Genomic DNA, 27386 nt, shown 5'->3' on the forward strand with positions numbered 1-27386 from the left:
ACGGGCTCACAGCCCGTTTAAAAAATATTCACAATTTTCTTTATCCATTACTCAGCATATTTACACACCCTATAAAACTTTCATGAAATAGGTTAACAATTAATAGTTATAAATGTAGTGCATGTGTGTAAATGCAAAGAGAGATATATGAGAAAGCCTTTTGCATAGCTGATAGATCTGCATTTATTTCTGGTCCTGTGGGTCGTGCCTCTGAGCTCTTAAACATATGAGGAGTAATCCTGAGAACAGTCAAATCCCAGAGAGAAGCAGGAAGCAACTTACGGAAATGTGTATATAAGCTTATGCGGGGGTGGGTGTTTGGTCTCTGCACATGCATGTATGTCAGTCTCTCTGTGTGTGCATATATGAGTGGGGGGGAATCGTGTATATGAGCGTGTCTGTGGAATTCCTACAGCCGAACAGATCCGTAAGGTGACCCCAAACTCCCAGTCAGGTGCAGAGCTGAGCATAAAGGGGAATTTGTGAGTGTGAGCGGGAATGCGGGTGGGAAAGCACAGGATCTAAATCCATAGTCGACAGCTGTTGTGTGAGTGGGCTGCTCGCATGTAATGTGTGTGTGGGTGTTTTTGGGCGTACACACTCAGGACGAGCAATGTGCTGAAGGAGAGCCTGTGAAATGAGCAGGACTGTTTTTGTTTCCTCGTCCTGAGATGAATTTGCACCCAGATCAAAGGACGATAACATGTTAGTGGGTGTAACCTGAATCTGCGGCCCTGCTCCCCTTCAGCCCCCAGACAATCCCACAGACTCCACATCACAGATGGCCTCGGCTCTACGCTGCCATTCCATCAGGCCACAGGGAGCGTTAGAGCTCTGAGGAAGACTCTCAACATTGATTTAAACAGCTGCAAATGTAATGATATAATGTGTGTATTCCATGAAGGTGACTTACATGTGATCTCACTGACTGCTGCACATTATAACTCCATTACAGCTCAGTAGTAGGAAGCAGTGTGTGTCTGTGTGTGTGTGTGTGTGTGTGTGTGTGTGTGTGTGGTTAATGTCTAACTTCATTTTCCAGTGAGTTTCATGCTGTAATTTTTTTGTCCTCTTCCAGGTGTGGAGCTCTGCAGAACCTCGCCATAGTGAAAAAGAGTTGCATCCTCAGGTCCTTCACCCATGGAGAAGTCGAGGCAAAGGGCTGATCAGAGTAAAGAGGGACTGGATCATCCCCCCAATCAGAGTGTCAGAGAATAGCAAGCAGATTCCTGAAGCCCTTGTCCAGGTAAATGCCAAATTAAAACTTTTCACATCGATTCATCACTGCATTCGTCTTCTGCTTTTTCTTCTTCATCTTCTCTCATGGGTTGCCAGGTCTGTGGTTTTCATGCAAAATCAAGCACTGGACTGCTTTTCAGGTTTTTGTTACAGGCCTATTTGGCATGGTCATTAATAAATATAAATCCATATTCCATATAAAAAATCTATTTTTACTAACTATACACTGAATATAAAACATCCAGGTAGTAACCATGGTGACATCACACATTGGGTGGTAAAGTCCAGTTCAATAAGGAGCATTTGAAGAACTGAACATGATTTGTGATTTATTGAAATCTAAAGTTTGAGTAATAAACTTTTTGATGATCAGAAGTGAAGTTACATAGCAAAGCAGTGCCGTGTTAGGAAGTAGGACAGAACCCTCCAGAGTCCAGACACTGGTGTTAGCAGAGGTGAAGCAGGTGGAGATTTGAACGAGAATCTCTATCTGGCACGGAAGCGGTGGATTGGGGGAGGATGGGGGTTGCACGGATGAGAGTGAGGTTTAAAGCACATGGGACTAAGGCTGATTGGCTTGCAAAAGGCAGACAAGAAAATGATTGGGCCAGGGTGATGACGACACCGTGGGAAAAGCAGAAGGGAAGTAAAAAAAGAGACTAGGAGCTCAAGGAACCCCCACCACACCCAGCAATGTAATGCAGATGAGGGAATACAGAGCTTCTTGACTGAATTTATACATAAGCTTCATTCAGACATTTGCTTATTGTTTTGAAACCAGGCATAATGACATCTGAGAAACTGAGGGGCACTGCATACTCATAGCCTTTGTACAAATTTCCCAACAGGGTGCTAACTTTTGTAGCTGCAGTAAATAAAGAGTTTTGTGACTTCCTTCTAAAGACTAAATCCACACCATGCTAATTGTGTTAATTAAGCCGATTTCTTTAATATTGAACACCACTGATTGTAATTTCATTCAAATATATTACACACAACATAGAGCCGTTGTTACAGACTACTCGTGACCTAAATGCACAAAGCATACCTTACACTGAGAAATAGCTATTTTTATTAACTGAACTCCATGCTATAGAAAAATGTACTAAGTGAAAAAAAAAGAAAAAAGAATCCAAACTTGTTGTTTTGATTAGTTTAAATGTCAGATCTCACGGCCCTAATTGTAAACAAAGTGACTCATTTGAAGTTTTTGATGATCATCAACTTTCTCTAATCTTTCTGTCCAGATCAAATCTGACAAAATCTTCACCGGTGAGGTAATCTACAAGTTAGAGGGACCGGGGGTTGACCAGGAGCCCAAGAACCTGTTTGAGATTGATGACAAGACAGGGGTGATCAGGAGCAAGCGGCCACTGGACAGAGAGAAGTACAGCAGCTTCACGGTAAGACTGCGTTTATGGGAGTTAAGTTTTAAAGCACAGGTCGTCAGAAGTGCTCACTTACACAAGCTACAACGTGCTGTTTAAGAGCTCCCGTGTGTTCCAGAACGTGTTTCTGCCTTAAAGCAGACAGGAAAAAGCAAAACAAAGCAAAGCCAGAGGTCAGCTTTCCAGGGATCTTTATGAGCATCTCGGGAAGGACTTCTGAATGTTTGAGATCATATGACTTGTGATGTAACCCTGACCCAAACATCCTGCTCTTTTCTTTCTGCCAACACATGTTGTGTTCAGATAATGTAAAAGTCTAAAGACACCTTGAGGGGATTGCTGGATATGGAAGATTGTTTCTGCCACTGGAAAAAAAACAACCATCTATAAGTCAAAATTTAATACTTCTGAGAAAATAAGTTAATTTAAAGTTCAATTTTCAACTTAGCTCTGCCGATCATGCTTCCATAGTTGGATGTTTGTGGCAAGCACAGTGATATTTGATTCTAACACATTTTCTGTTGTATTTGTGTTGTGTGTGTGTGTGTGTGTGCGTGTGTGTGTGTGTGTGTGTGTGTGTGTGTGTGTGTGTGTGTGGGTGTAGCTTAAAGCCTTCGCGTTGTCCCCCAGTGGAGAGCGACTGGAGAATCCAACCACCATAGAGATAGTAGTGCTGGATCAGAATGACAATAGACCTGTCTTCATTCACAGCCCGTTTGTGGGCACTGTCTCTGAGTTCTCAGTCCCAGGTACACACATATATGACCCATTTAGACAATAACAAGCAAACTATTTTTTTCACCTAATAGTCCATTTTAAAGGCACAGTGTTTTGTAAAGTTGGACATTTTCTCAATGAAGTCCTGCAGTCTCAGCACCATCGCCACACATCCGTGATCCACTCTGATGGATCTTTTGAGGGACTTTATGAGATCTGTCCCGCTGACCTGAGCTCTCAATCATTCACGACAGGCACATCAGTAATGACAGTGACAGCCGCAGATGCAGACGACCCAATGACAGAAAACGCTGTTCTGAGCTACTCCATCATTGACCAGGAGAGCATTCCTCCCAACGCCATTACCAAGATCATGTTTGGCATCAACAACGAGACAGGTGCCATCTACACAAGAGATGTAGGCCTGGACAGAGAGGTAAACAGGAGGAGGGCTTTTGCAGAGCATCATAATGCTTTTATTTCACTAACGTGCTGTATTGTGTCCCGTAGGTGGTGAAAGAATTCAAGTTAAAACTACAGGTGGCTGATATGGGGGGCATGGGACTAACAAGTGAAGGTGTGGCAATCATACATGTCTCTGACATCAACAACCACGCACCGCAGTTCAGCTCTGACTCAGTAAGTCTCAAAAGTCTCAGGAAAATACTTTCAGTAATTTTAGGATCTAACCTGTCACTTCAATTTGTTATCATGATCGGTGATTTCTTTTCTGTTTGTGGCGCATGTAGTACAACATGACAGCGGTGGAGAACAGGAACGACTATGAGCTCGGACGAGTGAATGTGACAGACAGAGACGATACTGGAACGAAAAACTGGGAAGCCAGATACTCCATTTTCAATGACCACAGAGGAAACTTTGCTGTCCGTACTGATCCCATCACCAACCAGGGGATCCTCACAGTGGTGAAGGTAAAGCCAGGGAGGGGGAGGGAGGAGGGAATGTTTCCAAAGCATTCACAGAAACAGGGACAACAATGTGGTTCTTTATTAAATATTGAACATTATTAAACAGGTAAAAGCTTACATAAATTTGATAATTTAATCATTAAGAATTTATACAGCAATAGCCATAGAAAAAATGACATGATGATACAAGAAGATCTTTCTGGTGTCCAGGATTGTTGTATGGCATGTTCAAAAAATACTGACATAAACAAGTGACATCACCCTTTAAATCTACATGGCCGTTGAGACCATCATACACAATTAAACACCACCATCTAGTGGCTCGTATTCAAACTACATTGCGCTCAGATCCACCCACCCTTTAAAGCAGAGATGTCATTTTACATTTAGACTCGATCTGAAGTGGGCCAGAGAAGTAAAACTCTACTCTGTATAAGTGTAAAGACATTTAGGTACACATTTAGTCCCTGAGAAGTCTTAACATGAAGAAAAGAAGAACAGTTTTATCAATAAGCCTCCAAATTTCCAGAAAATGTAATATATTTACTGAACCTTCTGACAAATTAAAGAAAAAATTAATATTAATTTCTACATATGACCTGTGTTTCCCATCAGATGCTAAATCCTGTTTCAGATTACATGAGATGACTGAATTTGTTGTTTTTGTTTATTTATACTTTAAGTCTCTGCTGCTCTGTATTGCAGCCCCTGGATTATGAAGCGCAGAGTGAATACCACCTGGTTTTGACCGTGGAAAATATTAATCCTCTGAGCAGCAAGGCTTCCAGCCAGATTTTGAGAAATGCCACAGTTACGGTCACCGTTGTGAATGAGAATGAAGCCCCACGTTTCAGAGAGGACCCCATACAGATTGAGGTCCCCGAGTCTGTGAAACCTGGCACATTACTGAAAAGCAATATTGCCTTTGACCCTGATAATTCTGATCTGAGGTATGATATGGCAGTGAAACAACAGATGTTTTCCTATTTCCTAAAATAAATAAATAAATATGCGACCACGGGGTAATTTCCTCTGCTGTCTGTATGATAGGTATGAGATTAGCAGAGATCCTGAGAGTTGGCTGGACATCAACAGAGATACAGGAGACATTACAGCAAAGAGGAAGTTTAACATGAGATCTCCACATGTGAAAAACAGTATCTACACTGCTGCTGTGAAGGTTATAGGTCAGCACATCACTCATTCTAGACTTTTAGCACACAAAAAAAATATCAATGTACATTCAAAGCTGATTCATAAAATGCGAAATTGTTTTGCTATTGATTTACACATTGTGTATTTATCTTTTCTTGCATAGATGCTGGTGGTGTTTCAGCCACTGCTACAGTGGCCATCACACTCAAAGAGACGAATGACTTCCCCCCTCAGGTTTTCCCCCTGACAGGCTTTGTATGCAGAGGCAGCAGCAGGTCACGTAATGGTTTGCTTCTGACTGCTGTAGATGAAGACCTTCCTCCACAGGCTGCACCCTTCCTCTTTCAAATACCTGACGATCTGTCAGCCAACTGGACCATCACTCAAGTAAACGGTAAAGAGCAACAAGAAGCAGAATTAATGGTCATTCACCTAGGAGCTTGCAAATCTTATTTCCTCTCATTTTCTTTTTAAAATTTTCCTCTTTTTTTTTTTTTTAGATACTCATGCCATGCTTCAGCCGCTTGTAGACCTGGAGGTCAGAGACTATGCTGTCATGGTGCTGGTATCGGACTCCGGCAGCCCAGCTCTGAGTGCTGGGGCTCAGGTCAATGTCACTGTTTGTCTCTGTGACTCCTTCAGAGACTGCAAGTCTGAGGCAGGGGCAATCTTAGGCTCCAGTGTGGGAATCAACTTCATCGCACTCATTATCATTGTGGCGAGCACTGCACTCCTGCTGTGTAAGTAATTTCAGCCTTTCAATAAATGTTTAAAGCAAAAAGATTTAGCAAGATGGATGGATTATTCATGCAAAATAATCCATATCCATATTGCTGCTTTAGTGAAAAAGTTTGCCACAATAGGTTAAAACCTGCAATAAGTGACTTGCTTTGCATGCAGTTTAGTGCACACATAATCGCAAAGACTTGATCCAGCCATGAGAATAACAGGCAAAACATGTATCCAAATCCCAGCATGCATTAACAAAATACAGTTACATTAGTTAACTGATCATTTATGTTTGAAGCACAATGTAAGGAAAAACGTAGATACAAAAAACACTGATAATGAATAATCAGATAAACATTAATACATTCATTTTTGCAGTGCTTCTCCTCCTGACTGTGGCTCTGACCGCCTGTGGAAGACGCCACCACATCAAGAAAGGAACGGGACTGCTCATCGGGGAATCTGAAGACGACATACGTGACAATGTCTTCAACTATGATGAGCAAGGTGGAGGCGAGGAGGATGAGGTAAGGCTAAAACACGGGTTGGGAGACCATGTAAACAGTGGCACATGAACAGAAGACAGTCTTACTCTTTGTAATTTAATTGAATGTTATTAAAATTTCATTGTAACTGATGGTTTGAGTGTGTCTGACTTCTTCCTCTCACAATGCAGAACGCCTTTAATATTGACCTGCTGTGGAATCCCCATGATGCACCCCCCACCCCGGGGTCCTTTTACCCAGGGTCTGGAATTCCTCCTCGAGGGAAGCAGCCCCTTAGAAAGGACGCCCCACATAACCTGCCGTCGCCCACCTATCCAAGGAGGCCTCCTGCAGATCCTACTGACATCGAGGACTACATTAATGATGTGAGAGGCTCCTACCATTTATTTATTTAACACAATAAACAAAAGAAAAACTTGCTCTTGAAGCAAAAACTCAATCCGAATCTACATAAAATAAAATATGCATCATTAGATTTCAAAACTCTTACTAATGAGGTTACTAACAGGTATTCTAGATGACAACCAAACACAGCACAACTAAATTTGGATTGTGCATGTTTTCTTATGTTTACATGTGTAATCATAAAGGCATGCCCATATTTTAAATGGAGGACAGCACAAAAAGACTCATACACTCAAAAGTGAATTTCACGAGTTTTAAAGTAGGTTTCAAATTTAAAGTAGATGATTATTATCTACTTTATAGTTATGTTTTTTTTCTTTGAGAGTGTTCCTGTATAGGAACCTGCTTTTCACCCTGCTTCTCATCTCTGCTTAAGGCTAATGCTTTTCCCCCAAAACCCTTTATTGTCTGACCATTTCTTAATAACATTTAATTTTACAGTAATGGATTACACTGGAAAAACAATTTCAGTACAGCAGATATCTGTCTGAAAGTGCTGTAATGAAATTTTAAGTGCTTCCTTCTTTATTTTTTCTTCACTGCCATGTGCCAACACAATGCAGACACTGGATATTGCTGCTCATCTGAAAGAGAAAACAACAAATTCGAGAGGTTTGACAGGGTTAGCTAGGACGTCTTACGTTTTTGTCACTAATTGCCAAGGGCTTGCTTATAGGGGGACGTCTGATTGTTGGGGTTTTTTGTCTATTATTGTAGGTCTTTACCAAACAGTATAAAGTGTCTTGAGGTAACTGTTGTACTCAATTGGTGCTATATACATAAAACTGAATTGAAATCTGCAGGCTTTTAAAGTGTCTGTAAATAAACCACTATTTAAAAAGCCTTTACTTGGCCTAACTATAGTAGCTAATTATAAACCAACTAATCTCCAATTATGCTGCTATTTCAAACATTCTTGAAAGAGTAGTTGTAAAACAACCATCATCTGCAGAGGAATGGTTTATTTAAATAGTTTAAACCAGGATTTACAGTGCATCACTACTGAAGGTGACAAATGATCTTCTTATGGACTCTGACATTGGCCCCATTTCTGTGCTTGTTTCGTTAGACCTCAGTGCATCATTTTACACTGTTGACACAATAATTTACAGCAGAGATTAGAACACACTGTTGGTATTAAATGAAATGTCCTGCAGTGGTTTGAGCTGTATCCATCTAATAGTTTCCAATTTGAGCACGTAAATGGGAAGTCTTTGTCACACAGGGTTCTGTAGTAGGACCAATACTATATATATTTAACGTTTAGGCACTATTATTAGAAAACACTGCACTTCAATGCAGATGATACCCAGCTATATATATCTCCCATTTACAGGTTAAACAGCATTCCCATAGCCTTTTTTTTATTTACCCTAATCAGCTAAGAAACATTTTCTTTCCTCAGGGCCTGGAAGCTGCTGACCATGATCCAAATGTGCCTCCATACGACACCGCCCTCATATATGACTATGAAGGAGATGGCTCACTTGCAGGAAGCCTCAGCTCTATTGCTTCGGGTAGCTCTGATGGAGATCAGGATTACGACTACCTTAACGACTGGGGACCACGCTTTAAGAAACTTGCCAACATGTATGACCCGCGTTAGGGTGAACAGTATGCCACAGAAAGGATGCCTGTGTGATTCACAAGCAGTTCAGGACACAGATCATGCCTTTGGAGGTTTGTTTGGTTGGTTTTTTTCTGGGCACATTTGAAATGTCCAGAGCAAGATTTAAAGTTTGCCCAGGTAAAACGAATGCTGTAAAAGCACAGGCCTTTGATCTAATGTGCCTCATGTTTTAGTGGACACACTGACAAAAGGGCTCACTGCTAAGTTTTGTGGTTAGCTCAGGAAAAGAAAGTGAGACAGTGAGAAATTTGAGTTGAAATGATCAGTCACGAGGAAACGAGGTGTGCATGCTACAGGGCAGAAAATGTGTTAAAATGTGTGTTCATGTCTGGTGTTGTTTGCTCTCATTCTTGGATGGCTCATTAATGACTCATACAAGCCTGAGATTTTAAATATGTTGTTGTTTTTGTATACATGATTATTTTATAAGACTAATTTTCTTGCATATTAATTTGCCTTTTTTGGTGACAGATCCTTCATTCCAGCATCTGTTAATCTTTTTGGAAGCCATGTCAACACAAAACATACTGAACCATAAAATATTCTGTAATTACTCTTTTTGGAAGTGAAGATTTCTTTTTTACATATGCTGATTGAATTAGATTCTACCCGTGTCTAATGAATAAATCAGAACCTTTTTACTGTGTTTCTTTATTATCATTATTATTATCATCATCAATACATAGCATTAATATTAGATGTTCCACAAAGAACAACACATAATGTTTAAATAAAACTTTATTTAAATATTTGGTAAAGCCATTCTTTGGAACTTTATATTCACTTCTAGCAGTAAAACCAATGTGCAGTCCCTAACAAACATCGTTTCTCAAAAAAGAAACACCTTCTAGTCTACTCCTACTTAATTACTGATTCGTGATGAGAGAAGGACCAAAGTGTGCGGTGGAAAATCTGCTGCTTCATCACCAGCATGACATACATTTTGAAATCTCAGCTTTAAAGGTGTTTTACAAAATGCAGAATGTGGTTTCCTCAGAACAGTTATTCCTTACCGCCTCTGCTTCAGGTCTAAGCGGTCTAACTGCACCTCACTACAGAATAATGCACACCTTGATGAGTTTTTAAAACCTCAGTCACAGACATCAGTGCCAATACATTTTGTGCATGTATTTCAGTAAAGAAAAACTGCCGTTACAAATGCTCAAGCAGCTTCACTGCTGCCATCTAAAATAACACAAATTCTCCAAACCTGAAAATGATTTATTATATTTTTTAAATTAAAAAGATCACATCCACTGGAGCCATCAACACCTATGTTGGCATAAACCTGCTAAGTGCACAAAGTAAATACTGTTCAGAGGCTTTTTCTGAACTGTTAGCACTTGTATTTGTTAGAGTAATCCTGTTTAAAAACACTTGTTTTTATTGTCACCATTGCTTAATCATATGTCTCGGCAGCAAGCACACGAGAGAAATGACAGAATTCCCAAAAAATATTAATTCTGAAAGTTGCAGATTATCACACACATTAGCTAAGTGGAGACAAGTGCAAATGTTCATTTGCACAAAAGTTTGCACGGACTGCAGAGTTTTAGAAACTTTCACTGTTAGAAATATAAAGCACTAAAGAAGGGACTAAACACACTGTACATTTCTAAGATCACACCAGCTGAGGGTTCATGTCCTCGTCTGTCTGCTTGTGGGGTGGAGGCGGCTGAGGCTCGTCTTCTCCTGTGTCTTGTTTGTCCCTCTCAGCCTCCACCCAGCTCTGTGGGAGGATCATCTTCTTGGGCCCATGGGGTGGTGGACCCAGTATGGCTTCAATGTCATCGTAGTTCACGACTTCACGCTCAAGCAGCGCATTGGCCAACTGGAAAGACAGACCCAGCGAGTTTTTAAAGGCAATACAGAAGAATTGGCCTCACATGATTAAAACACATAAAGAAGAAAACAACCGACCAGTGTTAGTTTGTCTCTGTTGTCCAGGAGCAGCTTCTCCGTTTGTCTGTATGCACGAGCTATCATTATCTTAGCCTCCTGCAAATACAGAAAGATGTATTCAAATTCACCAATTCACTTTTAAAACAAATGTCGATGATTTGCAACTGCTTTTAAGATTACATTTGAATGAATACAAATAACATATTAATGTTAAAACTGAGATTCTGGGGGCCTCTGGATGTCTGGAGTTTTGATCTCCTCCATACCTGCTTCATGCCCTGGAGGATGGGACTGTGGCCCCCCACACCCTCTAGCAGATCATTACATTAAGGAACCTTTTAAATACAAGCGCGCTCATGCTCACAGGTGTACACACAGGTGATCACACACACAAACTACACCCTTTTTGGCTCCTACCTCAAAGCACACTGTGCGCTGTCGATCTTACGTGCTGCACAATAATGTTTAATATTAAGTATTTAGTGTTATATTCCCATATATCATTGTGATGTTGTTTATTCTATTACTCTCGTTTTCTTCTGCTTGTTTTCTTTTTTCTTTCTCAACAGGTGATCCAGGTGATTGATATATGTATTTTTTGTCTGCTTATTTTGTTGTTTTTTGTTTTTTGCCCTTTATCCCCGTCCCTCTTCTCCGCTGTTTTTTTTTTTGTTTTGTTTTTTCCCCCCTCTTTCTTTCTCCCTTTTCTTTTCCCCTGTCCCGTATCTAGCAAGTAAAAAAAAATAAATAAAATAAAATAAACAATAAAAGGTAAATCAAATGGACCATTACGGCAAGGCTGGGATGGTCCATTTGGTAAAGTAAATCCGTTGGGCAAAAAAAAAAAAAAAAAAAAAAAAAAAAAAAAGTTAAAACTGAGAAATATTATGATTATGAAAAAAATATTATTTTTAATAGGATGCTTGTAGCAAAGCATCCAAACCTTTCAGAAAATGTCCCGTACATACTCTAACAGCTGCAAGAGCTAAAAATTGATACTTTAGAATAATAACCTTAGCTTATTACTTCAACATTCACAGTGATAATCTGAGAACAGAAGACTAATCCAAATTTTGAACCCACATGGTCCATCTGCTGCTGCAGGCCCTGGCTGAAAGGACGCCGCCCAATGGCACCTTGCTCTTCTGTTTCTGGGAACGAGACCTGCCCGACACTGTCGCACATGCCGTACTGCTTCACCATGGAGTAGGCCACACGCGTCACCTTGCGCAAGTCATCTTGAGCTCCTGGGGACACAGAAAAAAAGACGCTTAATGTTTAAATTTAATTAAAGCCCACTCCCACACCATTCAGGTTTAACCAAACTTGCCAAAAGGGAGAATATTTATTTGGCTGCCCAGCAATTAGATATTTGACTGATAATAGAAAATGTATTTAAAGTAAGCAGTATGACAAAAAAAAGAAGTGTTCACTGGTAGGTTGTGATTACAGTAAATAGAAACCATAAACATGGGTGTAAATCATCAGTCATGATAATGTAACAATTTGCTCTCTGACCTTGGATCCTGGCTTTCTTCTGTGTGTTATTTTGTCACACACCACTCATTTAAGCTATGTTGGAGACTAATCACACTAAACACCAATAGCAACATTTCCCCCTGACGGTAACAGTCTACTCCAGGAGGACAATGCACCTCTCTACACCACAAAAACTGCTCGGTAAGAATATCCAGGTGTACAGGAACAACCTTGATACACAGATCCCTACAACAGAGTGCCAACCAATTTCACCCTATGATAGCTGGGTTAGCCTCCCACAAGACCCGAAAGATCCTCTAAAATTACCCTGGAGCAGATCCCACAAGACACCTGCAAAGAAGGCCTGACTGTAAGCTCCAACAGCCCAGAGCTAGTTTAGTGTCAGAAAAAGAGAACCTTAACGATATCAAGCAGGTGGTTTTAACATTGCAGCTGATTCGTGTGAAGATTAGTTGGAGGGTACCTGTAGTAACCTTGTTAAAGGTGATTGCTTCAGCAGCTCTTCCTCCTAGAGCCATACACATCCGCTCAAACAGCTGCTCCTTGGTGAAGAGATACTGGTCACGGGGTAAGATCTGGGCAAATCCTAGAGCTGCGTTTGTACGTGGAGCAATGGAAACCTGAAACACATCACATGATCTGTCAGTTTATGAAAGGTTTATAAAAAGGTGAATTGTACAGAATTAAGGGTTAACCCTTTGTACTGTTGCCTTTTTAGTGTATATACATTTGTATAATAGCCTATTAAACTGTATGCTTTTCTAGATCAACAATATAACCTCCACAGTCCTTGTTCATAGTTGTGTCTTGTGTGGGACATGCGGCATATCCATTTGGGTTTTTATACACAGATGTATGAAAGTCTAATACAGCAAATGGTATAAGAGGCAGGCAAGGAGCAACTGAAGAGAGACCCAGGATTATGTGAGATAATGAATAATCCAGGCATCTGTATAAACTGCCAAAACACTTATCAGTGGTGAAGTGGAGAAACAAGTGCTCCTCTGAAATGAAACCCTACTCTCAACACACACTGTGGAACGCTTTGGACTTATCTGATTAAAGCTAAACATGACAATTAGATCTTGAAAGGTTTACTTATATAGAATGCGTCACATTTCAAGTACCTTCATAACTGCTTCTGTGTGCTCAAGGAGCCATCCCACTAACGCATGTCCAGACTCATGGAAGGCAATGACCCTCTGCTCCTCTTTAGACAGGATCTTACTCTTCTTTACGCTTCCTGATGACACACATTTGTCAGATTTTGCCACCAACACGAGAAATATTTATTTCCCAGAACTTAGCATGTGCATTATTGTACCTGCTATAACTCTCTCCACTGCATACTCAAAGTTAAAGGTATCGATGGATTTGTACCCTTCTCTGGCAGCATGCAGAGCAGCTTCGTTACAAATGTTTGCAATGTCTGCACCTGCAGAGACACCATGAGACAACAAACGTTAGAATAACACTTTAACATCAGCAGTGTTGAGATGTTTTATCCTTTTTGATTTAGAACTTCTCTTTCTTCATGGAGGCAGATAGACCAGTACTTTATTATGCCCAAAGATGTTCATAGCCTTCAGTTAGGACTAGGGATGATGCTCTTTAAATGATACCAATGCCAAGAGGGAGTCTACTTATTAAACCAATACTGATTATTTTATTGATTCCTGATTTGTTGTCTGAGCAAGCCTACACAGAAGATAAGCTAACAAGCTTGATGATTACGATCGACTGGACAGTTTTTTTTTTGGTTCTTGATCCCCATCCCTAGGAGAACCATAAGTGTGCACGTACCACTGAAGCCTGGGGTGAGCTCTGCCAGACGCAGGGAGTAGAAATTCGCTGGCTGAGTCAGCTTCAAGATTTTCAGATGCTGCTCAAAGATCTCCTTCCTCTCCTGGAAAACAATCAAAATGAAACAAACCAATCCAAATCTCCTGCACAGCAGCAAGGTTAAGTTGTTATTAAATGCTCAGCAACATATGACAAGGATACCAATTTGGAAGATACCCAATGATACCTGCAGTGTTGGCAGATCTATAAAGATGTGTCTGTCCAGTCTGCCTGGTCTCATTAGAGCATTATCCAAAATATCTGCTCTGTTAGTGGAAGCAAGAACAATGACATGGTCTGTTGTTCCCATGCCTGCAAAAGAAGAGGAGGTTAAAGCATTCTGCCTGAAAAGCGAATGGGCTGCTCTGAAACCAGATGTTTTACTCACCATCCATTTCTACCAGCAGCTGGTTGAGAGTCTGCTCCTCCTCAGTGTTGGAGAAACCCGACATGTTGGTGGAGCGCTTCTTTCCCACGGCATCGATCTCATCGATGTAGACGATGCAGGGTGCTCGAGTGCGAGCCTCCTTGAATAAACTCCTGACCCGAGCAGCACCCAGGCCTACAAACAAACACATCGTTGTACATGATCTGGTTCTGCTGGAGGTTTCCTCCTGAAAAAGGGGACTGTCGCAAAGTGCTTGTTCACAGCTGGTCATGTGATTGTTGGGATTTTTTATGTATCACTGTAGGATCTTTACTTTACAGCGCATATACATATAAAAAAATAGGGCACTCTCTCTTACAGGCTCAAGTAAATCAGATATCTTTCACTACAGTAAAACCTAATACTATATCTATATGATGATCATAAACAACATTATCAACTCACACAGTGAATATTAGCATCATGTTGATGCTCATGCTGTGTGTCCATACCTCCAATGACCTCCACAAACTCAGAGCCAGCCATAGCCAGAAACGGCACCTTGGCTTCCGTAGCTACAGCCTTAGCAAGCAGGGTCTTCCCACATCCTGGAGGGCCAAGCAACAATGCACCCTTGGGAACCTTGGCGCCAAGCTGGAGGTATCGTTCAGGACTCTATGAAAAGGTAATGCTAGTGCTGTGAGTATTAAGCTGCAGAGGAGGAGGTTTGAGGATTCAGTTGATCAAGGCTTTCTTAATTAAATCTCAAATATTTAATGTGCTTCACTTGTGCAAAATGAGCATATTTTAACTTTTGAGTATGTTTCTTACCTTGAGGTAGTCAACAAATTCCTTTACTTCCAATTTAGCCTCATGCATGCCTGCCACATCTTTGAAGCTCACACCTTTACCCGATTTCCCATCCACGATGGTGAACTTGGCCATCTTCAGCTGATTCTGTTAGGCACGTTGGAACGTGGAGTTAGTCCACAGAATTACATAATATAAAAAAAACAAAAAAACCCCAAAACAAACAACATAGATGTCAGTTTACTAAAATGTGTTTCATTTACAAAAGCGCTGAAGCCGCCATCTCTGCCACCCATGCCAGCAAGTCGAAAGATATACCAGAGAATCGCCACACCGATCGCAGCCATGCCCAGAGCATAGACTGCACTGAAACAAGAATAGAGGGAGAAAAAAAAGGCTGTTTTTAACTTTAAATTACGACAAACCTGTAGTTCAAATATTAAAATTTATGACCACATTGATTGCATGCATACGCCTATAGTCTGAGAAACAATAATGAAGTTCAATTGGATTTGAAAAGAAGCGCTTCTTGGATTCAAACAACTTCTACTGGAGGTGCTGTTTGGCAGGGATACACGTAGCATAAAATACGAAAAAGAAAAAAAAACAAAAACAAACTCCAAGGCATTTTCTTTTCAAAATAAAATTAAAATGCTTTTATTTTCACAAGCAGGTAAAAACTCCCAACATGTTTCTGGCACACAGGCATTCATGAGGAGAAAATAAATAAATAAATAAATGAATACTGCTGAACTTATGTTTTTATGAAAAACAAAAAGCAAAATAAGCCAGAATGTTGTTTTTGTTGTCGTATCTGCTCTGTATGATTTTAGCAGTGCCTTGAATTATTTCTTAATCTTCACAAAAATTTAGGAAGGCACCTCATAAAAGATTTCTTATAATGTCTGCTCTGATAAGAGTTGTTTTCTTACTTCCCAAAAAATCCAGTGCGCTTGTAGGACACTGGTATTCTGTCCTTGCTGTCAATATTCAGCTCCTCCTCGGCAGCTCTCAGCTTCTCCTCGAACTTGTCAATGTTGGCAACCTGCATTCTGTACATAAGCGCCAGCCTCTGCGAAGCATGAGACGTAGCAGGAAATTAGAATTAAGCATGAGGGTCTCCTGCGCTACTTCGAGTGTGTTAACTGTGTGTGTGTGCAGAAAATCATGTCCAACATACAGGCCTTCCGAAGATGACTGCTCCGGGATGAAGGTATATTTCCACAATGTCACTCTCGGGAACGACCTGCACACGTGACACCTCCCCCTTGGCAAGCATCTCGTTCACAAAGTCGTTCCAGGAAATGTTACCACCACTGGTGTTAATGGAGTTCAGCAGGCTCATGATGAGCGCTATGATGAAGAGGGTTCGCAGGCGTTCCCGGTACATCTGATCCTCCTGTTCACGACGTTTCTTCTCCTCTGAAAGGTGAGGCCGAAAATAAAAAATAAAATAAAGTAAATGATGTGACAAAGAAACCAGGTGTGGTGCAAGTATTTATCAGTCGCATCAAGTAGCAAAAAAATATGCATCGCTTACCTTCATCTTCCTCTGGCGTCTTCCCCTTTGGCCCATTCTTTTTATCTTTGTTTTGATTAGACTGAGATGCACTGAAGAGATTTGTTGCCCCTGAAATCAAACAGTTTAATTTAAAGCAGCTATAAGTGAATTTTTAAACAACTTATAAAGGTAAACTAAGTATTTACCGAGTAAATTTGCCAAACCAACAGGGTTCCTGAGCAGGTTGTTCCTAATTAGCTCTTTTCTAAGTCCCACCAAGCCAGGCCCCAAAGGTCTGTGGAGAAGACTCTGTTATGGGAATATTGGAGAAAAAATGTGGAAAGAAATCAGAATTAAAATCAGAACTAGAAAACCTAGTTAAATCAAAAGTGTGTAAATTTCTTATCAACAAATGTGTTTACAACTTAAGGAACAACAACAGACAATGTCACAATCTCAAATTGAAGATTTTCCAGAGTAGAATAAAAATAAGTGATTAAGGCATCTGTGACGGTTCTCAGTCATCCAGGTCATCGTAGTCTAAGGAGAAAAGCCTCTGGACTTTTTTAAGATTCCTTGAAGAAACTTGAAAAATTCCAGACGCTTTTCTTTCCACGCTCCTTAGACAAGTGATTAAGGCTATCGTATTTGACACTTTCAAAGTTAAATCATTATAATAAAACTATACCACATATGTGAAGTAAATCTCAGTAACAACAGTGCAGAGAGATTAATATTTTCTTACATGAAGTTAGAGTGACATGTGAGAAGGAAATTTGACTAGAGCCATGGATACTTCTGATAGTTTATTATTAGATATCAACCTCAGTTGATTCCAAAATAGCTATTAGCACTGTTTTGGGAGGTAAAATTACTCATAGATCAAGAGTTGAAAAATCAATCATGTTGAGCCTTCTGCTAAAAAGATATTCCCTGGCCATTTCTTTAGGTACACCTTGCCCTCAGACCTGCCTTAATCCTTTGTTACATAGATTCAATAAGGTGCTGGACAAGTTTCTCTGAGATTTTGGTCCAGATCGACATGATAGCAACACGGCTGAGTCATGGACATGGTCAGCAAGAACCCTCGGTTAGGTTGTGACATTTAAACAACGCTACATGGTACTAAAGGTTCAAAAATGTGCCAAGAAAATGTCTCATACCACCACCCCACCAACAGCAGCCTGAATCATTGATACAAGGCAGGATGGATCCATGCTCTCGTGTTGTTTATGCCAAATTCTGGCCACTCATCGTATTAGTTACTTCACCCTTACCTGTATGAGTTTCTGTTGCTGCTGATCTGTAAGAGTCCGCTCTGACTTTGTAAGAAGCGTCTTCCTCACGTGATCACACCTAGACAGGACATTTTGAACACCGCGGCTGGATAATGGCTTGCTATCCAATACATAACAGTTTCGCTTCAGCAGCGTCCACAATAAACCTCTGCTGTATTTGCGACAAACGCCAGCACTTTGCTGCAACAACAAAGCTGACATAGTGGCTGTCGTTAGTCGAAAGCGAACATTTAACGGAGCTAATGCACCGACATAGCTGTCTCCGTCTCCTCGGAGGTTTTATAAGCTCGGTTTAGAGCTAGAGCTCGTTGTTATTCAACCGCTCAGCCGGGCAAAGACGTCAGCCCCGCGGGCACCTACTTCCGCGCGGGAAACTCACAAAGACTGTTTAATTTAAAAAAAATCGGATTTCATCATTATTTACTAATCCTCGTTAGAGATACATTGTGTGTTCAGTATGTACAGAATACAGTTAAACACATCCCGGAAGTCGAACTTTGAACTTTAACCTTTCTTTGTTGATCTTTAAGGACCTGCAAGCTGCGCATATGTTTGCGCAGGATTTACGCAAAACAGCTTTAAAGCCGCACATTTACAACACATCAGAAATACAGAGAGTACAGTTACCTTTACCCCCTCTTTAATGTTGCGAAATTAACCGCATTTTCAAAAAAATTAAAAAAATTGCAGTTTTTCATATTGCAGTATACTTGCAATAGAAGGATCCTAAGGAAGAGACTAAAGGTGTGTGTGTGTGTGTGTGTGTGTGTGTGTGTGTGTGTGTGTGTGTGTGTGTGTGTGTGTGTGTGTGTGTGTGTGTGCAGAAAATATTAGAGTTTATTTTGTGCTAAAGTCTGACGCAGGCGCAGACGGACACCTTGTGTTAACTTATCCATCGCTTTTGTTGTCTTTTATTTCCTTCATACTTTGAAGCTTTTCGTCTGTTTTGATTTAATATTATTTTTTATTTAAATGTTACTTCTTTTTTTGTTTCTTTATCCGTGTTTCTTTCCTCGTTTTTTTTCTTTTACATTTTACATTTTTTAATCTGAGAATTTTACCGATTTCACTGTGTTTATTCTACTTATTTATTCACAACTTTTTTTTTTGCTATTTTAATCATATGTTTTTCTTTAAATTTCAGCATTTTACTTTCATTATTTCTTTACTTTTATTTAACGCTTTTTCTAGTCGTAATTGACTGTTGTTTAACATTTCAGTGTTTTATTGTTTCTTTCTTTGTTTTTCTTTTTTCAGTAAATCTTTTTTAAAAAATTACAGTTTCATTGTTTAAAGCTATTTACTCTTTTATTCAATATATTTTCGGTTGCTCCGGGGTTTACAAGGCGTTGCCATATGTTTGACTTTATTTATTTATTTATTTACTTTATAACGACGGGTACACTTCCTAACTCAACCCAAAGGGATTTGTGTCATCTCTCGGGAACAAAGTATATGTGCTTTAAGTGAAACTTTTGACCGATCTGTTTATGTGGTATTGGTGTAAGTATTTTAATTATTTTAAAAAGGCACTCCTCATTCGCTCTTAAAAAAGAATGGAGTATAGAAATTAAATATATAAAATAAAGAGCGAGTCATATATTTTTTTTTTAACACAAATTGGTTAGTTGTCAAGATGTGGTAAACGGTTTAAATGAGCAAATTTACTGCTTCCCGTGAAGCCTGCAGTAAAGAGTTGTGGGTGTTTGTTTACTTGATTTTTCAGTCAAAGATGTATCACTGGTCCACCAGAGAGCGCTGTTGGTTAAGATGATTGAGCTGTTTTGGTACGGTGCGATTTAGCAAAATGAATGCATATGAAAACAGACAATGTTGGTTACGTGGGGTTAGATTGAGAGCAGGGTGCTTTTTGTGTTTCGGTCCAGTCTAATAATAATAATAATAATAATAATAATAATAATAATAATAATACCCGGTATTATTAATGTGAATGAGCTCCAGTCAAGAAAGAAGAAAGGCTTTTGTGGATAATCAAAACAATGTCGTAGAAACGCAGACCTGTGGAAAGCGATGCGTACAGGTCTGATTGAATGGCATTAAAGTGACCCAATGAGAGTTTGGAGTTTTCCTTTCGGCCAATAGGAGCATTCGTATCATCCGTTCACGTATCAGTTTAACCACGGGTCTGTCAGGTTTGTTCACCAGCACGCTCCGGTTTCTTCACAGACTCATCAGCCGAAAGCTGCACTTAGATCACGTCATTAGACATATAAAAGGCCGTGAAGCATGCATATCTTAAGAATTATAATAAAAAGTTTTCCAGAGCGTTTTTCGCGAGGATAGCAATTTCAAAGTATCAACCCCAAACCGCCGATAGTGTTGTTTAAATTATTTTACATTCATTAATAAATTCTTAAATACTAAAAAATATGCCAGCGAGTATGATGTATGTATGATATAACTACTATGACTTATGATGATACAAAATGTTTTCTTGCGGGTTACCGGGCCCAATGGTATCAGGAAGTATAGCTAGGCTAAAAAGATTTAGAGGGAATAACTTCGAGCTATTATTCTAATTATTGAAGATACTGCTCTTGTAGTAAATGGGTGGTAAATGGACTTAAATGGACTGGTTATAGAATAGTAGTGTGCATAGAGGCACACACCGAGGTCCCGTAGGTAATTATGTGAAGCTGCAAGGTGTTTAATTATCACAGGGATCCCCCCCCTCCCCTCTCAATAACTGTCGCAAAATAGCTCACATCAGGGTCAGGCAACACGAACTCGCGAATGTCTTTAATGTATAATAGACGTAAGTGCGCCTGCGCGATAAAGTCTGTCTGAACTATTTTGTCATAAACAAGTGCTTCCACTTACTGACGCGAGCCAACCGGTGTAAACGTGTCTAGGAACATGTACCACGCGAGCTGGCAATGCGTTTTTATAAAGACAGAAAACGAGTGCACCCAACGCCCGTACTCCATTTCCTTTTCATGGTCCTCCAACTATATAATGGAGCGTTGTCTCAGGTGTTTGAAACTGTGATACATGGGCCGCCACGTTGGGGCACGTCTCAAGCTTAGACAGAAGGGTGGATAGGGTGGTTGTGCTGATCCAAAATGGCGTCATTTTCAAAGTGCACTGCAAAGGTATCCGCCTACAGCATCGAAGCCAATCAGAGCTCGCGTTTCATCCGTGACTCGTTTCCGTGCCGAGTGTCCCCGCACACTGAATGCTAAGGCCGCTCGAAAACCGCTCGAATGGTTTGGCGGAGAGGATTAAAGCGAAACAAAAATAACATCTTTTGATGGCTTATATTTACCCAAGCTAGCCTCGAGCTACATAGGTGGACCGTTAAAGGTTCGTAGTTTTTGGAGAAGATGAAATAGCAACGCTGTAAACGAATTCTCGTGGATATTTTAGTGTTTTTTCTGTGGACGTCTGTTTGTTGGTCTACACAATTTTAACAAGCTAGCGCTAGCCTCGACTCGAATGAGCTGCGATGGTCGTCGCAAATTTATGCGGATGTCTCCGGAGCAGTGTATAGTGAACCGACGGCGACAAATGGGACCATCCAGCATCGGCGGAAAACACCACGGCGTAGACTAAACGTTAAAGATTCAGTAACTGGTTGAAATTGTGGGAATTCAGACAGAGGTAAGTGTGCTTTTACTCTCCCTGCAAAGCTAACATGGCAACAACAACAAACTGACTCCTGCTGTCCCCGAGATTAACCCGTTTTTATGGTGTGAATGTGCAATGTTTTCGTGCATTTACTCTTTTTAAGCAGCGTTATGACGTTGTATCGCCATTGTACTACATGTACTTTATGTTTTTTTCCTCTTAAAATATTAAGAATTACTTCTCAAGTGCAGCTTTGAGGGGTTATCCTCTTCATTTCCCCCCCTAAGTGATCCGAGTTTGAAAGAAGGAATCCCTTCTCTTTGTTACACATTGAGAAATGTGTTGACTCTTTAAAATTAAGTATAAATATCTTAGTCAGCAGCCAATACTGCAAACATTGGTACCTCATGCCCACGTGTGGCATTACTAACAGAGTAGCGCTGTGCGTGTGTTTTTGAAAGGTTTTTGCAAGCAAAGGTGGTTTGATGTAAACTGTCCGCGGTCTTTAGGCTAATAATTGGCTTATTTGTATATTTATGCTTAAGTCTAAGGGGCACCTTTATATCCCAGACAATAATTAACATGACATTACTCAAGAGAGTGCACCAGTAACATCCAAATGTTGACCTATTTTCAAAAGGCACAGTAGCAATGCTCATTTAGCTGGTGACCTAACGCAATACTGGTCTTCCAGCTTTTCCAGTTAGGTTTGCACAGCGTCTTAATTCTCTAGCTCTTATGCATTTGGATATGCTTTGGATTTGTACAACCCTGTGTGTAAACAAAGCAATGAAATACATAGTCAAAGCTGAAACCAGTGAAGAGGATTTGTTTATGCATTGTGGGTCCACAGGCTGTCCGGATTTTATCACTACTTGCTTGCATACAGTTTGGAGCCTAACTGTATGAATGGATAACTATCTAAATTGGCAGTGTCGGTTCAGTGGAACACTCCCCCTCCCACCTCCTTTAAAAAATATGAAGGAAAGACACAACATGGTGAGATTTGAGGAAATTGAATATGGAGGAGAAGCTTGCCACTTTGGTGCAGTACCAGTGCTGAGGAAAACACTGCAGTGCCGTTGGTGGTGTTTTATACCAAGATACCGAGTGTTGAAGCTTGTTGGGGCGTTCATGTTGACTACACTGCAGAGGCAGTGATGCATATCTCTGTCTCCCTTGAGCTTGCGTAGGTTCTGTTTGTCTGTGCTATAGTTAAAGCCTTAGTTCATTCGCTGTTATAGCACAGACTGTTCATGTCCACATGAAGATAGTGATGTGCAGGATTTATGTGTGAAATTTGTGCCTTAGCAGAAATGTAAACAAATTTGGTCTCCAGTACAGCTGGGCGATAAAGATAATTGAAATCTCTTTCTCTCAATAGAAATACGAGCAATAGAAATCATGGACAACATGAAAAGCCAGGGACAATGCTGAACCAGTCATGTGGCTGAAATAGAGTTGCGTCCACATCAGGTTAGGTTGACACACAGAGCATAGGATGTGCAGCGAGCAGCAACTCATGTGCTATTGTTTGGGCTACTGCAACTATACACACTAGCACATTAGGAGCGTTTGGCGAGATAGAATGCAAAATTATTACAGAAAACTGTTAATGAAAACCCAGGTAACAGTGTTACTGAAGTGGCACCCCAATGGACATAGCCCAAGGGTCAAAAGATGAGGATACGATTGAAAAGAAGAGTCAGAACAAACTGCCAGCTGTGTTTTTTCCACAAAGGCAGCCAACACAAGGGATTGCTTTTACCCTCTGAAGCATTGCCATCCTTCAGAGTACGCACAATACAAAATTATACACTCCAGACTATTTCTTCCATACCATGCCGGACGACAAGAAAACACAAAAATGAATTGACACTGTCATATCATGAATGCTTACTTTATTGTAAAAGACGCAATGACAGAAAGTGCAGTTGAAAATGTTGGATTTAAGTAACTGATTCAATTAAGTAACCCTAGTTAACATTTCTCTTGAACGGCACTTTACCAGCTCTACACGGAGTGCAGAGCTGGTAAAGTGAATGTTGAATGAGTCATACTTTGCTAACATGTTGGATTTTTGGTCACGTTGCACATCTGATCCATGTATGAGCCTCACTGCCCATTTCATTGAGACACTATTGCACTTCTTGTGCCTTTAAGAAATGCATGTGTATATATTTTTGATTTGGAGCATAGGCAGACCATCATTCAGTGACTTTGTCAGTTTTGTGTATGTTCTCCTTTGTTTCCTTGTGAACTTTGATTTGTACATTTGATTTGTATTTGAATTTTTTGTTCAAAGATATTAGTGATAACTGCCATCCTGGTTGAATTCAGCTGAATTGCATGTCCCTTCTGGTTCCCCTTACTGATGCCTCTGTTCCTAAAATTGCTACCAAGGAAACAAGACATATACTCTCACTGTAACAGGAAGTGGAGTATTGCTGGGCTTTGATAGGTTATGGCCTCTTAAAGTCTGGATTCAGGCAGGCTGACTTCTGTGATTTTGCTTTTCTGCTTCCCAACAGTAGTTCTCATGTCTGAGAATAATCTCAAGGGTCTCCCAAAATGTAGAAAATAATTTTGCCTGTGTGTCCATCCCCACTAATCCATTTTCATTTTAAGCCCTAGGTTGTTGCTTGTTTTTCGCTAGCATTCTCATTACTGTGGCGTTTTGGGACCAATAAAATGGAGCTTTCTGCTGACCCAGTTTTAAAACTCTGGGCTTGTGTTTTGGTCTGGACAGACAGATACTTAAACATGTGAAAAGGCCACCACAGATGAGCACCTTCCCTTCTTGACAGCAATTTATCAAAGTCGTCCTAGAAGCAAGTCTCGCCACTCAACAGCCATCTTGTTAACAAATCTGGGCAGTTATTTTGATGCCCCTTTTTATAATTGTAGAACAAGTCTGAGCTCTTATTTTCAGTAGTCACTGGAACAAAATCAGAATGTACAGAATCCCTGCTCATACAGATTTCAATTCACTCTAAAATAAGAATTGAAGAGCTGTTCCTTTTTCCCCCCCTCGAGTAAGATATGCATGTACTTGGTGCATGCAGTTTCTCAGTCAGCATCTCTGGCTAATCCCATTAGAACACTTGAACCACATGCCTTGATTCTTTCTGGTTACAGATTTAATTGATCAAGTGATAAGGGCACTCTGTATCTTTACGATGAGTAGATGTGGCCTCCAACACATAGCTGACACTTGTAAATCTCTGCTGTGTGTATCTGCCAGTTTATCAACTGAATTGGCTCGTGTGGTTTCCAGCTTGGATGTTGATTGGCTCTTTTCCTGTTACAGAATTCTCCTATAGAGTCATGAATGTTTGCGTGCCATGTCTCTGATCCTGGTCGTGTCCAAATTCATGGGCTGCATCCTCCTGAGGACCGGGCCTTCGCAATCTAAGTGGGCCGGGTCCTCAGACGGTCGGGTAGGCCGGAAGTAAACGGCAGTGAAATTGGACGGTCTAGCCTTCTGATTAACGTCACCGCTGTCTCGGTGGAGTTTAATAAACTCGGCCGTCTGCTCCTTGCTATGTAAAATATAACAGTACACTGGCGTAAATTCTCGACCATCTCACACTTCTGTTTAATCAGTTTTCTGTTTGACGTTTAGTCAGCTGTATAAAAACCAAGGAGGAACCCACTCGGGGGATTAATAAAGTTTTATTTTATCTAATCTAATCTAATAACTTTAATCTCAGCCAAACTGATTTACTCACGAACAAACAAAACACTGAAAAAGCCCAACAATAACATTTTTAGGTTGTCTCAGGTAGGGCTGGGCCATATTATACCGTTCACGGTAATACCGGTATAATGTTAGGCAACGATAGGAAAATGAAATATCGCGATAGAATATGGGTCAAACGCGCATGCGCAGTGCCTTTGTTTTCATACGCACATGGCCGATTGTTGAGTGAAACGGATGAACCAGAATTAGTTTGTAAAAATGGTGCCACTTCAGTGATGTGGAACTGGTTTGGTGTTTGTCCGTCAGATACACAACAAAGCACATTTTTTTTGTAGAACATGCAAGCGGCCGTCGTTATTGCCGTATTTGTCGGACTAAGGTGCTCGTAAATCTGGGAGTAATCTGGGTCCTAAACTCCCTCTGCTTCAGGTCCCAAAGTCAAACAAACACTGCAGCATCACTAAGAGTTAAAAACTGTCTAAATTCTTTCATCTTTAATAAAATGATCAGCATTGCTGCTTTACCAGGTGTAACTATGAAGTTTAAGATCCAGGCATACATGAAAACAGAATTTATTACATTTAACGGAGTTAGAAGTTAGCAGGAAGCTAGCGGAAGTTAGCTCGCTAGTTTCGCTAGTTACCTAAGCATGATATAGCATGTTCTGACTGAGAGATTTCTGAAAAAATTCAAACGTACAGCTCTGCTATCACTTCCAACATAAATGAAGACAGGAAACTAAACAGCAGTGACGTTTGTAAGGTTACTGAAGTTGGGCTAGCTGGTATGTAATGATGTGCTACGTGATTGCTAGCGACACAGCTATGTTAGCATAACATAAACAGTGAAGCTGGAGAAATCAAGGCTAACACTTTTCCACTCAATAAAAGTTAACGTGAAGTTTCCTGATGGTTAGAGACAAATGCAATCGCATAGCAGGATGCTGTAAACGGACCAAACTTTAGTCAGGAGAACAACTGAGATAATCCATCCACAATAGAAGGTTAGTCATTAATATACTGCAACAACATGGGAATAGAGCAGCTGTGATAGAATACAGCATTAATGAATCAATGGTACAGAAGTGGAGGAAGCAAGAAGAATGAGTTGAATAAAGTTTGATTTATCTGACTGCTTTGTTTCGCTTAATGTGCCTTATAATCCCGTGTACCTTATGGTCCGAAAAATATGTATTTGACTTTTTTATTTGGCACACTGCAGTTTAATGTTGCAAAGCAACTCTTTTTAACTTCAGTGGATATTATACATGGTTATGCTCAGGATATGTCAGCCCATTTCTACTGGAAATGCCTTTTGGTTAAACTTTCAGCAAGGAATTTGCATTTGCACTGTTAAATTTTTATATAGCTTTAATGCACATAAAAAAACAGCTTCTTGTTTAAGTGAAAATAAATGGATGGTGTTTTTTTGCGCTAGTAAAGTTGTGGAGTTGTATTTTGTCTCGCATCAATTATATCGTCAGTTATATCGTTATCGCAAATTTTCACATATATATCGTGATAAATATTTTTGGCCATATCGCCCTGCTCTAGTCTCAGGTACTTATATACTACGTTTAACCCGAGTAGCGAAAGTCCGCGGTGATCTGAAAATGATGTGCCGGGAGTTGTGCCGTTCTCGGCGGCTTCAGTGACCGTCGAGCTCCCGGCTAGCTATCGAGCTGGTGGGTAACAGACGTCTCCGAAAACGTCGAAGCACTTTTCCAAATATGCGATATCTTGATAAACCGAGCAGATATTTGATGTTTACACAGCTACTTTCTCGCCTGAAAATATGTTAAAAGTTTATTTTGTGACCCAGAAAAATTAATAAGAGTAATTTTAAAACGTAGTACCGGCCGCCATTACCGGAAACTAGAGTTTGGCTGGGCCGCGCTATGAATTCTGGGATATGGTGGGCAAAGAAGGATACACCAGACCCATCCTCAAATTTGGAGAAAATGAGGACCCATTTGTCGGCTGCATTCGGAGCAGCCTATGAATTTGGACAGCCTTCGGCGCGTCGCTGTGACGTAATCGGTCTACAAATGCGGCCTCAGGAGGAGGCAGCCCATGAATTTGGACACGACCCCTGTCATTTACAAATTTAAGTTAAACTTAAGCTATCTCATACATACACATTTAATAGCTTTATCTTCTTTGTGTGATTACTTTTCC

General features: G+C 40.4%; 3 protein-coding genes across 5 annotated transcripts in view; 2 read left to right on the plus strand and 1 right to left on the minus strand.

Moving 5' to 3' along the window:
• The first annotated feature begins 498 nt into the window (after window positions 1–498).
• cdh15 (cadherin 15, type 1, M-cadherin (myotubule)) lies at window positions 499–8674 on the plus strand. Its single transcript, XM_063469057.1, has 14 exons — window positions 499–504; window positions 1079–1246; window positions 2487–2642; window positions 3232–3376; window positions 3599–3780; window positions 3855–3983; window positions 4094–4276; window positions 4979–5223; window positions 5324–5460; window positions 5592–5822; window positions 5929–6168; window positions 6536–6684; window positions 6834–7028; window positions 8474–8674. The coding sequence occupies exons 1-14, from the start codon at window positions 499–501 to the stop codon at window positions 8672–8674; spliced, it is 2367 nt and encodes a 788-aa protein (XP_063325127.1).
• Window positions 8675–9333: 659 nt separating this feature from the next.
• spg7 (SPG7 matrix AAA peptidase subunit, paraplegin) lies at window positions 9334–18393 on the minus strand. The gene is made up of 17 exons (XM_063474588.1): window positions 17898–18393; window positions 16827–16929; window positions 16660–16749; window positions 16300–16541; window positions 16052–16191; window positions 15383–15485; window positions 15141–15266; window positions 14822–14984; window positions 14331–14504; window positions 14130–14254; window positions 13904–14006; window positions 13425–13535; window positions 13228–13343; window positions 12564–12720; window positions 11684–11847; window positions 10619–10696; window positions 9334–10529 (listed from the first exon to the last, which is right to left on the minus strand). Exons 1-17 carry the CDS (start codon window positions 18117–18119, stop codon window positions 10320–10322), a joined length of 2427 nt encoding a protein of 808 aa, XP_063330658.1. The 5' UTR covers window positions 18120–18393; the 3' UTR covers window positions 9334–10319.
• A 2715-nt stretch (window positions 18394–21108) lies between these two features.
• Window positions 21109–27386, plus strand: part of ankrd11 (ankyrin repeat domain 11) — a 122291-nt gene continuing 116013 nt past the window's right edge. For all 3 annotated transcript variants that reach the window (XM_063474600.1, XM_063474616.1, XM_063474607.1), the window contains exon 1: window positions 21109–21539. The gene's annotated coding sequence lies outside the window, so the exon portion shown is untranslated. The remainder of the gene's footprint in view (window positions 21540–27386) is intronic.

Source organism: Pelmatolapia mariae, linkage group LG1 (assembly GCF_036321145.2).
Source record: "Pelmatolapia mariae isolate MD_Pm_ZW linkage group LG1, Pm_UMD_F_2, whole genome shotgun sequence".
NCBI lineage: Eukaryota > Metazoa > Chordata > Actinopteri > Cichliformes > Cichlidae > Pelmatolapia > Pelmatolapia mariae.